General features: G+C 58.4%; 1 protein-coding gene across 1 annotated transcript; it reads left to right on the forward strand.

The window, feature by feature from the left end:
* Positions 1 to 7,784: 7,784 nt before the first annotated feature.
* Positions 7,785 to 12,079, forward strand: GDF7 (growth differentiation factor 7). Its single transcript, XM_069582641.1, has 2 exons — positions 7,785 to 8,181; positions 10,826 to 12,079. The coding sequence occupies exons 1-2, from the start codon at positions 7,785 to 7,787 to the stop codon at positions 11,785 to 11,787; spliced, it is 1,359 nt and encodes a 452-aa protein (XP_069438742.1). The 3' UTR covers positions 11,788 to 12,079.
* The last annotated feature ends 319 nt before the right edge of the window (positions 12,080 to 12,398 follow it).

Genomic DNA, 12,398 nt, shown 5'->3' on the forward strand with positions numbered 1-12,398 from the left:
ATTCCACTCCCTTCTTCTCAGCCCAACTCCTCCCCTCACTTAAGGGTGGGGCCACGCCAGTGGCTGGCGACGGGCTGCAGCCCACCCCGGCGTGGATGCCAGAGCTGTTGCCTGGGGTAACCTGGGGGCAGACAAGACTTGCATGGAGCATGGGAAATGCATTGCAGCCGGAGGAAGCCCAGACCTGGGCATCAGACGGGGCTGAGCTAGAGGCCTGTGGGGATCGTCCCACATGCACAGCCCCATCCCTGGTCTTTCCGGGGGGAGGTGGCTACAGCACATCTCTGGCTGAACGGGAAGCAACAGCTCGGATGCGGTGGCTGGGGTTGTCACCATCCCCAGCCCTCCCAGGGACACCTTCTTTGGGGACACAGCCCCAGGCTGATGCTGCCTCCTCAAAGCTAACCCTCTCCAGCTCTGAATACATTCCAGACCGGGGGGCTGGCCCCTGCCTTGGTCCTTAGCACTGGCCCCCATCCTCACCCGCTTCCCACCTCTCACAGGTGGACCCTTGGTGGACGTTTGATTATTAGCCTCATTGGGGATCGTTATCAGAGTCTGGGGATCAAAAGCCAGGAAGGGCCAAGGGACTTGGGGTCCAAGGTTAGAGGCCAGATTTGAATTCTGGTCTCTTGACTCTCGGGAACCATCAACATTATAGCCCAGGGGGGCATCTGTTTTACTTCCAATATAGTGCTGGGCTGCAAGGGCCCACAACCCCTAAGGATGGGTAGGGCAGGGGCTGAGCCCTCAACCATCCTCTTCCTCTCCTCCAGGGTACCCAGGGCAGAGCTGGGCTGGGACCTTCCAAGACACACAGAGAGCAAAGACACAGGATCACAGAGGGGCCCCCATTCCCTGGCAGCTGTGATGCCAAATGCCAGGGTGCTGATACTTTTCCCTCCTTGGGGACTTGGCTGCCCTGCATGGACAATGCAAGGCACAGGGCAAGGAACCTTCTCTTGTCATCAGGGGCTCCAGGCTGCAGCAGAGTGGGTCCAATTTACAGTGGCTCTAGCTGGTAGAATCCAAGACTGACTTCCCAAGTGGCATCAACCCTAGTGTGCCAGTTCATGTTCCCAGGTGACTCATGAACTTCTGTCAGCAGAGGTGCCTTTGAGAGGTGTAGTGGCTCTCCCAGGCACTGGGTACAGACTGCCTCACCTTCAGAGCTGTCAGGAGACTACCTGGGACCAGGAGGGAGCTCCCGTTCTGCAGGTACGCAAACAGAGCCTTGGTAGCAGTTTGTGAAGAGTCAGGCATCATATGAAAAGTTGGCCCAAAGAATCCCAAATATTCTTTTAGACATCCTGGAGTGTAAAGTCAAGTGGGCCTTAGGAACCATTACTATGAACAAAGCTAGTGGAGGTGATGGAATCCCCTTTGAGCTACTTCAAATCCTAAAAGATGATGCTGTGAAAGTGCTGCTCTCAATATGTCAGCAAATTTGGAAAACTCAGCAGAGGCCACAGGACTGGAAAAGGTCGGTTTTTATTTCAATCCCAAAGAAGGGCAGCGCCAAAGAATGTTCAAACTACCACACAATTGTACTCATTTCACATGCTAGCAAGGTAATACTCAAGATCTTTCAAGTTAGCCTTCAACAGTACATGAACTGAGAACTTTCAAATGTACAAGCTAGGTTTAGAAAAGGCACAGTAACCAGAGATCAAATTGCCAACTTTTGTTGGATCATAGAGAAAGCACAGAAATTAAAAAAAAAATCTACTACTGCTTATTTGACTATGCTAAAGTCTTTGACTGTGTGGATCACGACAAACTGTGGAAATTTCTTAGAGATGGGAATACCAAATCACCTTACCTGTCTCCTGAGAAACCAGTATGCAGGTCAAGAAGCAACAGTTAGAACTGGACATGGAACAACTGACTGGTTCAAAATTGGGAAAGAACTATATAAAGGTTGTATATTGTCACTCTGCTTATTTAATTTATATGCAGAGTACGTCATGTGAAATGCCAGGCTGAATGAATCACAAGCTGGAATCAAGATTGCTTAGAGAAATATCAACAACCTCAGATATGCAGATCACACCACCCAGGAAGAGGAACTAAAGAGCCTCTTGAAGGTGAAAGAGGAGAGTGAAAAACTTGGCTTAAAATTCAACATTCAAACAAACTAAAATTATGGCATCTGGACCCATCACTTCATGGTAAATTGAAGGGGAAAAAGTGGAAACAGTGGCGGATTTTATTTTCTTGGGCTCCAAAATCACTGCAGATGATGACTGCATGCACAAAATTAAGACGCTTGCTCTTGGAAGGAAGGCTATGACAAACCTAGACAGCATATTAAAAACTAGAGACATTATTTTGCTGACAAAGGTTCATATAGTCAAAGCTATGGGTTTTTTTCCAGTAGTCATGTATGAATGTGAGAGTTGAACCATAAAGAAGCCTGAGCACCAAAGAACTGATGCTTTTTAAAAAAAAATTTTAAATTTATTTATTTTAATTGGAGGCTAACTACTGTACAATATTGTATTGGTTTTGCCATACATCAACATGAATTGTGGTGCTAGAGAAGACTCTTGAGAGTCCCTTGGACAGCAAGGAGATCCAACCAGTCAATCCTAAACGAAATCAGTCCTGAATATTCATTGGAAGGACTGATGCTGAAGCTGAAGCTCCAATACTTTGGCCACCTGATGCAAAGAACTGATTCGTTGGGAAACATCCTGATGCTGGGAAAGATCGACAGCAGGAGGAGAAAGGGACGACAGAGGATGAGATGGTTGGATGGCATCACCAACTCAAGGAACATGAATCTGAGCAAACTCTGGGAGATAATGAAGGACAGGGAAGCCTGGCGTGCTTCAGTCATGGGGTCATAAAGAGTCAGATACAGCTTAGCTACTGAGCAACAACAGCAAATTCTTTCAAATCCTTGAATTCTAGGACCTGAGTCAGAAACGTGGTGGCCAGAGGAAGCAAACAGCTTCTGCAGAGGACACGTGGGTGGCCAGGTGCTCGCCAAGGCAAGGATCTGGGGGTGAGAGTGTGGGGACCGCTTCTCCCCACCCCAGCTAAGAAACACCCACCCCCCAACCAGGCTGCCTCTCTGTCCTCCCCCTGTTGGAGCCAGTCTCACCTCTGCTCTCTGAGGAGGTAACAGCTAAAGTCTGGAGTTCTTGGGACACTGGGGGGTGGTCTTCAGACTAATAAAGAACAGAAGTTGGAACTTGCAGCCCCTGGTTTTATCCCAGCTGTCTCTAAGTTTCCTGAACCAGCTGCCCTCTGACTGCTGGATACCATGGGGGACTAGGAGGCCATCTTCAAAGTGTGCCGCGCAGCAGGTAGGGCACAACACCTCCAGGCCAGGAGAGAGCACTCCCACCTGCCTGGCCCACCTACCAAAGGCCCCTGTGACCCTGGAGGAAGCCCCAAGTGAGCCCGGGGTTGGCCTGGCCCTGTGGGCCCCAGGAGGCCAGCCACCCACTCAGCAGAAGGCCTGATGGGGGGCCAGGATCTCCTGGTGTCACGTTCCCCTGTCCTCAGGGAGGGAGCCGTCTTCACTCCAGACGGATGCTCAGTCATGGCTCCCAGGGAAGCCCTGAACAGGGCATGGGAGACCTGGTCCAAGTCAAGCCCTCGCTGTGGGCCTGGCTTGCTGACAGGTCACTTCATGTAAACTTAGCTGTCAGACCACATGCTCCTACCAGCTCATCCTGCTCTGAGCTCTGTGGCTTCTCCAGCCACGGGCAGGCCCTGCTGCTGCCGATGACAGACTATGTTCGGTTGGCGAGCTCCCAGCTGATGCCAGAGGCAGGAGGGAGTCCTCAAGACGATGCTTTCATAAGCCTCACCTGGACCTGAGAGTTTTTTTTCTGCCAAGAATTTTCCAAAGAGCTTGCAGGGCAAGGCAGGACCCTCTGCCTCTCCACTGGAGCTGAGCAGAGTATTGCAGGTCACACCCCTACAATCCCATCTCCGCTGTGAGCAGCCAAGGGTTGGGTACAGACAGGATGACTCCAGGCTCTGCCATTCACCAGGTTACCTGCGGAAGGTGTTACATTTCTCTGTGACTCAACCTTCTCTGTTGGTAAAATGGGTACCCTAATGTCTGACGGGCTTTCCAGGTGGCTCAGTGGGTAAAGAATCCGCCTGTAATGCGGGAGACACAGGAGATGCAGGTTTGACCCCTGGGTCGAGAAGATCCCCTGCAGAAGGAAATGGGAACCCACTCCAGTATTCTTGCTTGGGAAATCCCATAGACAGAAGAGCCTGGCAGGCTACAGTCCATGGAGTTGCAAAGAGTTGGATACACTGTAGCAATTGAGCATGCACGCACGCACCTCACAGGACAGAGCAGTGGTGAGACGTAAGTGCCATGAGGTCATTTAAGCAGTTAGCAACATGCCTGGTACTTGCTGGAGAGGGAAACGGCAACCCATTCCAGTATTCTTGCCTGGAGAATCCCATGGACAGAGAAGCCTGGTGGGCTACAGTCCATGGGGTCACAAAGAGTCGGACAGGACTGAAGTGACTTAGCAGTAGCAGCTGGTACTTGGAGAACCATAATTATCATTTAGTTAACGGTAACCATTGGTTACCATCATTATTTGAGAGGAAGGAGAGGGAGCCAGGCATGACCCAAGCTTCCTTCTGCCTCTCTCCTTTCTGGGCTCTGCTTCAATGTGGCCACTGCTGGTCAAAAAGACCCCCAGGCCCTGCTTCCCATCAGTTTACTTTTTTTATTTTTGCCAGCATCAGGGCTTAGTTGTGGCACTTGGGTTAGCTGCTCTGCTGCATGTAAGACCCTAGTTCCCCAACCAGGGATCAGACTGGTGTCCTCTGCACTGCAAGGCAAATTCTTAGCCACTGGACCGCCAGGGAAGTCCCCCAACACTTTACTTTGAACCACCTAACAGTGCACCATATATTCAGGTGCATTTATGCATGTAAGTGTTTACCATCTCTTCTACCCTTACGAGAGCTCCATGCATTTGTCCTGTGTGTTGCTGAATTCACAATATATGGAAAGCCACTCATGGTTAAGTATTTACAGGAAAGAAGAGATGAATAGAGGAATGGCTAAATGATGAAGAAATGCACTGTTGTCTGACTTGACAGACCAAGAAACACAGGCGACAGTGGCTAAGGCCTGGCTCAAGCACACACATGATGGGTGGGGCTCCAGCAGCAGCAGCCTGCCCCCAGCACTCTCCTCCAGAGCCCTCCAGTGCCTAGAAGCTGCTTCTTCCTCAGCCGTCATCACCCTAGGGATCCGGAACAGACTGGGAGGGGCGAGGCTCCGAGCCCCCTCTGTGCCCACCTGTTATCCTGGATCCGCACCAACTTCCTGAATTGAGAATCTCCCCATTTTACAGATGAGGACATTCTGTCTCAAAGGAGCTTGCTGTCCCTGTTCCCCTAGGGACAGCAGGGGCCCAGGGATTCCAACCAACTCCTCATTCCTAAGCCCCCGAGTGATCTCAAGGTGGAGGTATCATGCAATCAACAAAGTTTATTTGGCACCTGCTCTGCCAGGCCAGTGCCAGGACCCTTCAGGTTCTTGCCTTCACACAATTAGAGGAACTAAAGCCCAGACGATGCAATGGGGTCTGGTTGTTAACAGCAAAACCAGGACAAGAACCAAGACTACTGGACTCCAGCTCAGAGATGCCAGAGTGTTTGCACAAATCAGGGTCTTGATGATATGCAAAACATCTAAAGACTGTTCACCGTGGTTGCACCCAGCCAGGAAAGGAGTTCAAGAAAGACACCAGGGATCCAGTCGTGGCCTTCACAGAGACAGCTGTGGCTGAGGGGCCACTACTTTGACTGATCAGTGTCTCTCTCTAGGGGGTCGGTTCTGCCAGGCAGCCTGCCTGGATTCCTGCAGGGCCCCTCTGTACCCGCACCAGCGAGAGAGGAAGATCCCTGACCACGGCCTTGTCGAAGCTTTGGGTCCTTGGCCCCCAAATCCAGTTGGGTTAATGCAGCCCCAGTAATCCCAGCCCCCCCACTGCCCTTCCTGCCCAGACATTCCCACGCGAACCTCGGGCTTCCCCGCCCCCCGCCCCCGTCCACCGGATCCGCTTGGGGTCTGACCCCTTGCCAGGTCTCTCCTGCCCCCCTAAATCTCGAGTGGCGAGTGACCCAAAGTCCCACGCTGAGCGGGCCCTGCATCTTCGCAGTGGTCGGCAGGATGACGACTGGTAAGTTGACTTGGGACGAAGCAGCGGGTACAGAGGAGCTCGGGAGCCTGGGGCCGCCGTCGGCCCAGGAGCTCCACGAGGCCGGCATCCTCCGTGGGTCATAGCGCGCGGCGGCGGAGCGAGAGCGAAACTCCTGCGACTTTGGGTCCCAAGGCGTCGCATTGACGCTGATCACCTACTCAAAGAAACCGTGACTCGCTGCCCCCGTCTAGATTTAGAGCTCGGTAGCAAATACAATGTTAAAAGAAAAAGATGCGCCTGCCCTGCTATGGGGATCCGTCAGCTTCCGGCCCTCTGTCCGCCCACCAGCAGATCGTCCATCCGCTGAGCTTTCCGGCCCTCTACGGACCGATGTCCCGGCTGCTGGTGGAGCTGAGCCAACACCCAGACCTCTCTCCTCGGCGCATCTCCCTGAGTTGGCGGCCTCTGAACCTACCTCTGCCGGCTGCTCACTCAAGCGCCCCGCCGCCCTTGCGGCGGCGGTCTTGGGCGCCCGCTCCATCCTCCTTGCTACCCACCAACTCAACTCGAGAACCGCGGCCCGGGAAGGCATTACAGAGGCGCTCCCTGAGGCTCCTCGCCGCCCGCCCTCCCGGCTCCAGGCTCTCTCCAACATACCCAAGAGCCCGTTTCCGTCCGCCGGGGCTCCCCGGGAGGCGGGCGGGCGGAAGGGGTCCTTCCTGTCCACTCGCAGATGAAGTTGAGCCGCTCCCGCGCGGGAACCCCCTCATTACCCCGAAGTTGCCTTCGTAGTTCCGGAACTCCTTTAAGATCCTGGCGCCCGTCTAAGCACGCGTTCCGCACCCCTACCTTTGCTGGTTCGACCGTCGGTCCTCGTCCAGCTGTCTTTCCGGCCTGTCCTTTCAGGCCCCTAACTCTCTCTTCCCTACCGGTCCTCTTTCCTGCTCCCGCCTCCCGCTCCGATCTTTGAAGGCTGTGCCAGGGTGGGGAACCGCGGGACCCGTGAGCAAAAATACGCTTTGGCGACGACCCCAGGCGCCCTGTGGCCTCTGTGCGCCCTCGTGGCCTCTTTGTGCGCCCTGGCCACGGAATCGTGGCACTGACCGGCGGGGCGAGCCCTCCGCCGCCCCACCTCCGGCGTCTCGGGCAGAATAGGAGCGGGGAGGGGGCGGGTGGTTCTCCGCAGGGGAGTTGGGAAGGAGCTGGGCGGGTACGCGCGGGGCCTCGGAGCCTCTGACTCCCGAGGGCGCATCTGGCCCCGGGCGCAGCGTGGGCGGAGGTGGGGTGGTCGCCTGGCCCCGGGGAAGCGAGGCGGGGCCCAGGTGGGTGGCGGGAGCCTCGGGTCGGTGACACTCGCCTGGCGAGAGTGGGGACGAAGAGCTCGGGTGGGACGAGGAGGCTCCGGCCCGGGGCTCGGCTTTAGGCCGGAGTAGGGGGCGCGGCGCTGAGGCTCGAGTGTTCAGCAGGGGGCGCTGCTCCGGGCGTTGACGGGGGTGGGGTGGGGTGGGGTGGAGTGGGAGAGGAGGGGGGCCGCAGCTTGCAGCGCACACTTCCCCCATTATTAAACATTATGTTCAAAAGGCGCCGGGGGACTTCCCGAAGCCACGGAGCCCGCGCCGCCCGCCCGCCTGGCCCTCGGAGCCCATGGACCTGAGCGCGGCTGCCGCGCTGTGCCTCTGGGTGCTGAGCGCCTGCCGCCCCCGCGACGGGCTAGAAGCAGCCGCCGTGCTGCGGGCGGCGGGGGCAGGGCCGGCCGAAAGTCCTGGGGGCGGCGGCGGCGGCGGCGGCGGGACAACCCTCGCTGCGGCTGCGGGCGCCTCAGCTGCCCTGGCCGCCGCGTCTCCCGAGCCCCGCGGTGCGCGCCGCGCCACGGGCTCCGGCTTCAGGAACGGCTCGGTGGTGCCGCACCAGTTCATGATGTCGCTTTACAGGAGCCTGGCCGGGAGGACTCCGGCCGGGCCAGTCGCCGCCTCCACCTCGGGATCTGGCCGCCACGGCCGCGCGGACACAGTCACCGGCTTCGCGGACCAGGCGACCCCAGGTACTCTGCCGTTACCGCGCCCGTCCATCCTGTCTTGCGCCCCAGCACCATTCCCCTCGGTGTGGCTCGGGGGGCCTCGGTCCCAGGCTCAGGTGTTAGAAAGTTCTCCGAGGCCCACGCACCCGACCTCGCAGCGCCTGGACTCTGGCTAGAGCCGCGGCAGCTGGCGGGGGCCCGCGGCCCCAGAGGGCTATGCCCATCCTCTGCCCGGGGTGCCCTGGCCCTGCCAGCCCCGCGGGTCCCTTCGAGGAGGCAGGCTGAGTTGGAGATCCGGAGAAGCAAGGAGGGGATTCGGCGCAGAGGGACTGAGCAGAGGTGGCGGCGTTGGCTGCTTGATTGCTCTGCTGCTCTCAATCTTGCGGGGAGGGCCGTACAAACGGGGAAACAGAGGCGAACGCAGGACAGAGCGGGCATCAGACTAAAGTACAGGGCTCCGGAGAGGCTGGTGGCATCACCAGGTGCGAGGAGGGCCCTTCTCAGCAGGCTGATCTCGGTGTAGGCGGGTGCCTGCCTGGGGCTGGATCCCTGGGGAGGTAGAGGAGAGGAAGGAGGCTATGCAGAGAGGAGAGGAGGGCCCGCCAACCTGCAGGAATTCAGGCCTCTCTGGGACCAAGCACCCCACCTTGCTCCACCCTGAGCCCTCCAAAGGTAGGACTTGGGTGAGGCAGTGGTGGTTGGGGAGTGTCATCTGGATTTTATTAATCTCTATTGAAGCCATTAGAGCAGACAGATAGGGAAAATTTAACTAATTTCAGGCGGAAATGCAAGTAATTTCGGCCTTAATTCTATCCAGCCAGAGACCCAGCCTGGAAGGCAGGAGGGAAAGAAAGGCAATAGGGCTGGGAAGTAAGTGCTGCTGCCACCCAGGCCCTGCTGGGAGCCAGTGGAGGGTTCTGTATACCCACTGCTAGCCCGCGGAGGCAGGCAGAGGGGGTGCAGCAATCAGGCCTCTTATTCCCTCCAGCATACACACAGGGTCTACACAGGCCGCTTTATTTGCGAATGCAGGGACCGTCTGGGCCCAAATGGCCCTAAAGTCTGGTGGAAATTTTCAAGCATTCTCTGAGAGCCTGGGGTGCCCCCTGGATGGGATGCTAGGGTACTTGTAGGGAGCCTGAGTCCTGGTGTGCAGACCCTGGGGAGGGGGTCTCCCAGCTGTGGGAGAGGTGAGATTTGTATGGCCCTGAGCTTGTAGAGAGGCACCAGATGCTCTTTCTTAGATCGAGTTAGGCCTGCAGTGGCCTCAGCCTGAGCTAAATCACAGGAAATTTCGGAGAGGATGCAGCAGCAGAATCTCAAACCAGGGAGAGGCTTGCAGGGGAAGCTCAGAGAGAGTGCTGCCGCTCCCAAAGCCCCGGGAGAAAGTATGGGGCGACCGAAGGAGCACTTAGCCTAGTGCCTCTCCTGCTTGCCTTCTGCCCTGAGCCTCCACTCAGAGCAGGGCTGCCTGCGGTCTCCAGAGGCCGGGGCAGCACCCACACTTCGGTCCCCAGGAGGCGATGGCTTGGCGTCCAGTGGTTGGTGAGCAACACTCCAACAGTGGGGGGAGTCTGCACAGTCTCTTCGCGTTTGGGGCAAAACGAAACCATATGACCTTCTTCAAAGGGAGCTCCTTATCTGCTGCTTGGTGGAATTTCAGCTCTTTTTTTCCTTTCTGAGCCCCCAAAGAAAAAAAGTGTCTACGATGAGAAGTAAAATCCCAGAGGCCGAGTTGAGTCCTAACGGAGGGAAAGGCTAGGTCTGCGAGGGGACCAGCGGGGCCCTGGCGGGAAAGCCAGTCGGTCCTCTGCCTTCCCTGCAGCAAGGCGTCCCGGCCGCTTTAACCCCTTCGCAGAAAGTGGCTTGCGCTCCTTTAACGCCTTTCCCTTCCGTCGGAGGTGGCGGAAACACTGGAAGTTTGAGCCTGTAGTTCCCATTGCGACCAGGGGCTGACCCGGGCCCCTATTTGGGCCTCAGTTCCCCTCCGGCAGAGCAAGGAGCCTGGATGCGGGAAAGGGGGTCTGCAGCCCTGCGGACACGTGCCTCTTCTGGACGAATCTTGGAGGCCCAGCCTGCCCGGGAGATCGTGTCCGGCTGGAATGTCCAGGCAGGGCTAGGGAAGAGAAGCCGCAGCAGCAGTTTTCAGGGGACAAGAACTTTCGGTTTTCGCCCAACCGAGACTCTGAGACTCTCCTGGCGGGTAAGGAGGGCCATAACGAGCAGTCCCCAGACCGTGCCTGGCCTGGCCTCCAGGTCTTTAAGAGGTGCACGACTCCTGATGCGCCCATCAGGCCTCTTTTTCTGCCACCGGCCGAAAGTCTGGCCTCCGCCTTAGTCTTCGAAAACCCATGGCTCTGGGGCAGACAGCCGAACTGTAGGAGCCCTAAGGCTTGGGTCTCGGGTGCCCACGAGGCGCGCTAAGTTCGTTGGGTTGTTGGACATCATTTAGCTCGAATCAAAGCTCACATCCCGATAACCTGAGCGACGGCTCCCTCTCTTTTCGGCCAGGCTGACGGCTTTTGGACTGGAGCCGAGACGTGCGAGTGGGCGCCGGCCACAGCGAACCTTGCTCCCACATCCAGGGCAGTTGGGACTGTTTGCAGTTAGAGGGTGCACGCTTCGCTCTCACTCCCGTTCTTTCTCTGTCTCTGCCCGTCCCCTGCAGACGAATCGGCAGCCGAGACGGGCCTGAACTTCCTGTTCGACGTGTCCAGCCTTCCCGACGCAGACGAGGTGTTGGGCGCGGAGCTGCGCGTGCTGCGCCGCGAGTCCGGGGCGCGGGGCCCCGGCAGCGCGAGTCTCGCGTTGCTGCTGCTGTCCACGTGCCCCAACGCCGCGCGCGCCCCGCGCCTGCTGCACTCCCGGGCCGCCGAGTCCCTGGACACCGCGCGCTGGGAGGTGTTCGACGTGGCAGACGCCTTACGGCGCCACCGCCGGGAACCGCGCCCCAGCCGCGCTTTCTGCCTCTCGCTGCGTGGAGTGGTGGGTTCGGCGCGGGTCCCGCTGGCACTTCGGCTGCTGGGCTTCGGTTTGCGGGGCGGCGGCGGCGGCGCGGCGGCGGAGGAACGCGCGCTGCTGGTGGTTTCCTCCCGCACGCAGAGGAAGGAGAGCCTGTTCCGAGAGATACGCTCCCAGGCGCGCGCGCTCGGGGCCGCGCTAGCCGCGGAGTCGCGGCCGGATCCGGGACCCGGCGTGGGCTCGCCGACCGCGGTCATCGGCGGGCGCAGGCGGCGGCGGACGGCGTTGGCCGGGGCGCGGGCAGCTCAGGGCAGCGGCGGGGGCGCGGGCCGGGGCCAGGGGCGCAGGGGCCGGAGCCGCTGTAGCCGCAAGCCCTTGCACGTGGACTTCAAGGAGCTGGGTTGGGACGACTGGATCATCGCGCCCCTGGACTACGAGGCATACCACTGCGAGGGCGTGTGCGACTTCCCGCTGCGCTCGCACCTAGAGCCCACCAACCACGCCATCATTCAGACGCTGCTGAACTCCATGGCCCCGGATGCGGCGCCAGCCTCCTGCTGCGTGCCCGCGCGCCTCAGCCCGATCAGCATCCTCTACATCGACGCCGCCAACAACGTGGTCTACAAGCAGTACGAGGACATGGTGGTGGAGGCGTGCGGCTGCAGGTAGCATGCGGGCCGGCTGGGCCAGGGCGGGGGCAGCCGCGCCACCCAGGGACTCCCCGCTGAAAAGCAGCTTGGGGTAGAGCCTGTCGCCTCGCGGGGGTGCGCGTCCGAGTCTGGCCCGGCGCCCTCGCGGAGGAGGGAGCGCGCACGTTCACGTACCAGCACGCACAGCCGCACACTCCTCACTCGTGCACATGTGCACGGTGGACACATTGGAAGGCCTTGGGAAGAGAGGATCTGACGCTACGGAATGTCACAGGTCATGTGTATTTTGCAAATAGATATCTATTTTTGCGCCCACTGCCCCCTTTTGGGGAGAGAGGGGTTGCGTTGCCGTGACAGTAACCGGCACTAAATCGAGTAGAATCAGGTTAGGGAATTAGGGGCTTCAGAGTAGGGGGAACTAACGGGATACTCCAGTAAGTCTCATTTCACCCCCTTTTTGTTTCTGGCCAAGTGTGGGGCACAGCTGGCTGGGAGGGAGGGGGGCAGAGTTCCCGGTGTTGCTCCTGGGGCAACACCCCAGAAGGTTTTTCTTAGGAGCTGGGAGGAGGCTTCTAGGGTTGGAAAGAGGCACAGAGGTGGGTGGGGTGGGCAGGCTCCTGCCAAGGACGG

The sequence above is a fragment of the Ovis canadensis genome, chromosome 3 (genome assembly GCF_042477335.2).
Source record: "Ovis canadensis isolate MfBH-ARS-UI-01 breed Bighorn chromosome 3, ARS-UI_OviCan_v2, whole genome shotgun sequence".
In the NCBI taxonomy this organism is placed as follows: domain Eukaryota; kingdom Metazoa; phylum Chordata; class Mammalia; order Artiodactyla; family Bovidae; genus Ovis; species Ovis canadensis.

What these genes read in the sequence shown, in the direction of transcription:
- GDF7 (XM_069582641.1), top strand. Translation starts at nt 7,785, where the DNA reads ATGGACCTGAGCGCGGCTGCCGCGCTGTGCCTCTGGGTGCTGAGCGCC. An exon ending in CGCGGACCAGGCGACCCCAG is followed by an intron (nt 8,182 to 10,825) that starts GTACTCTGCCGT and finishes CGTCCCCTGCAG; the next exon opens with ACGAATCGGCAGCCGAGACG.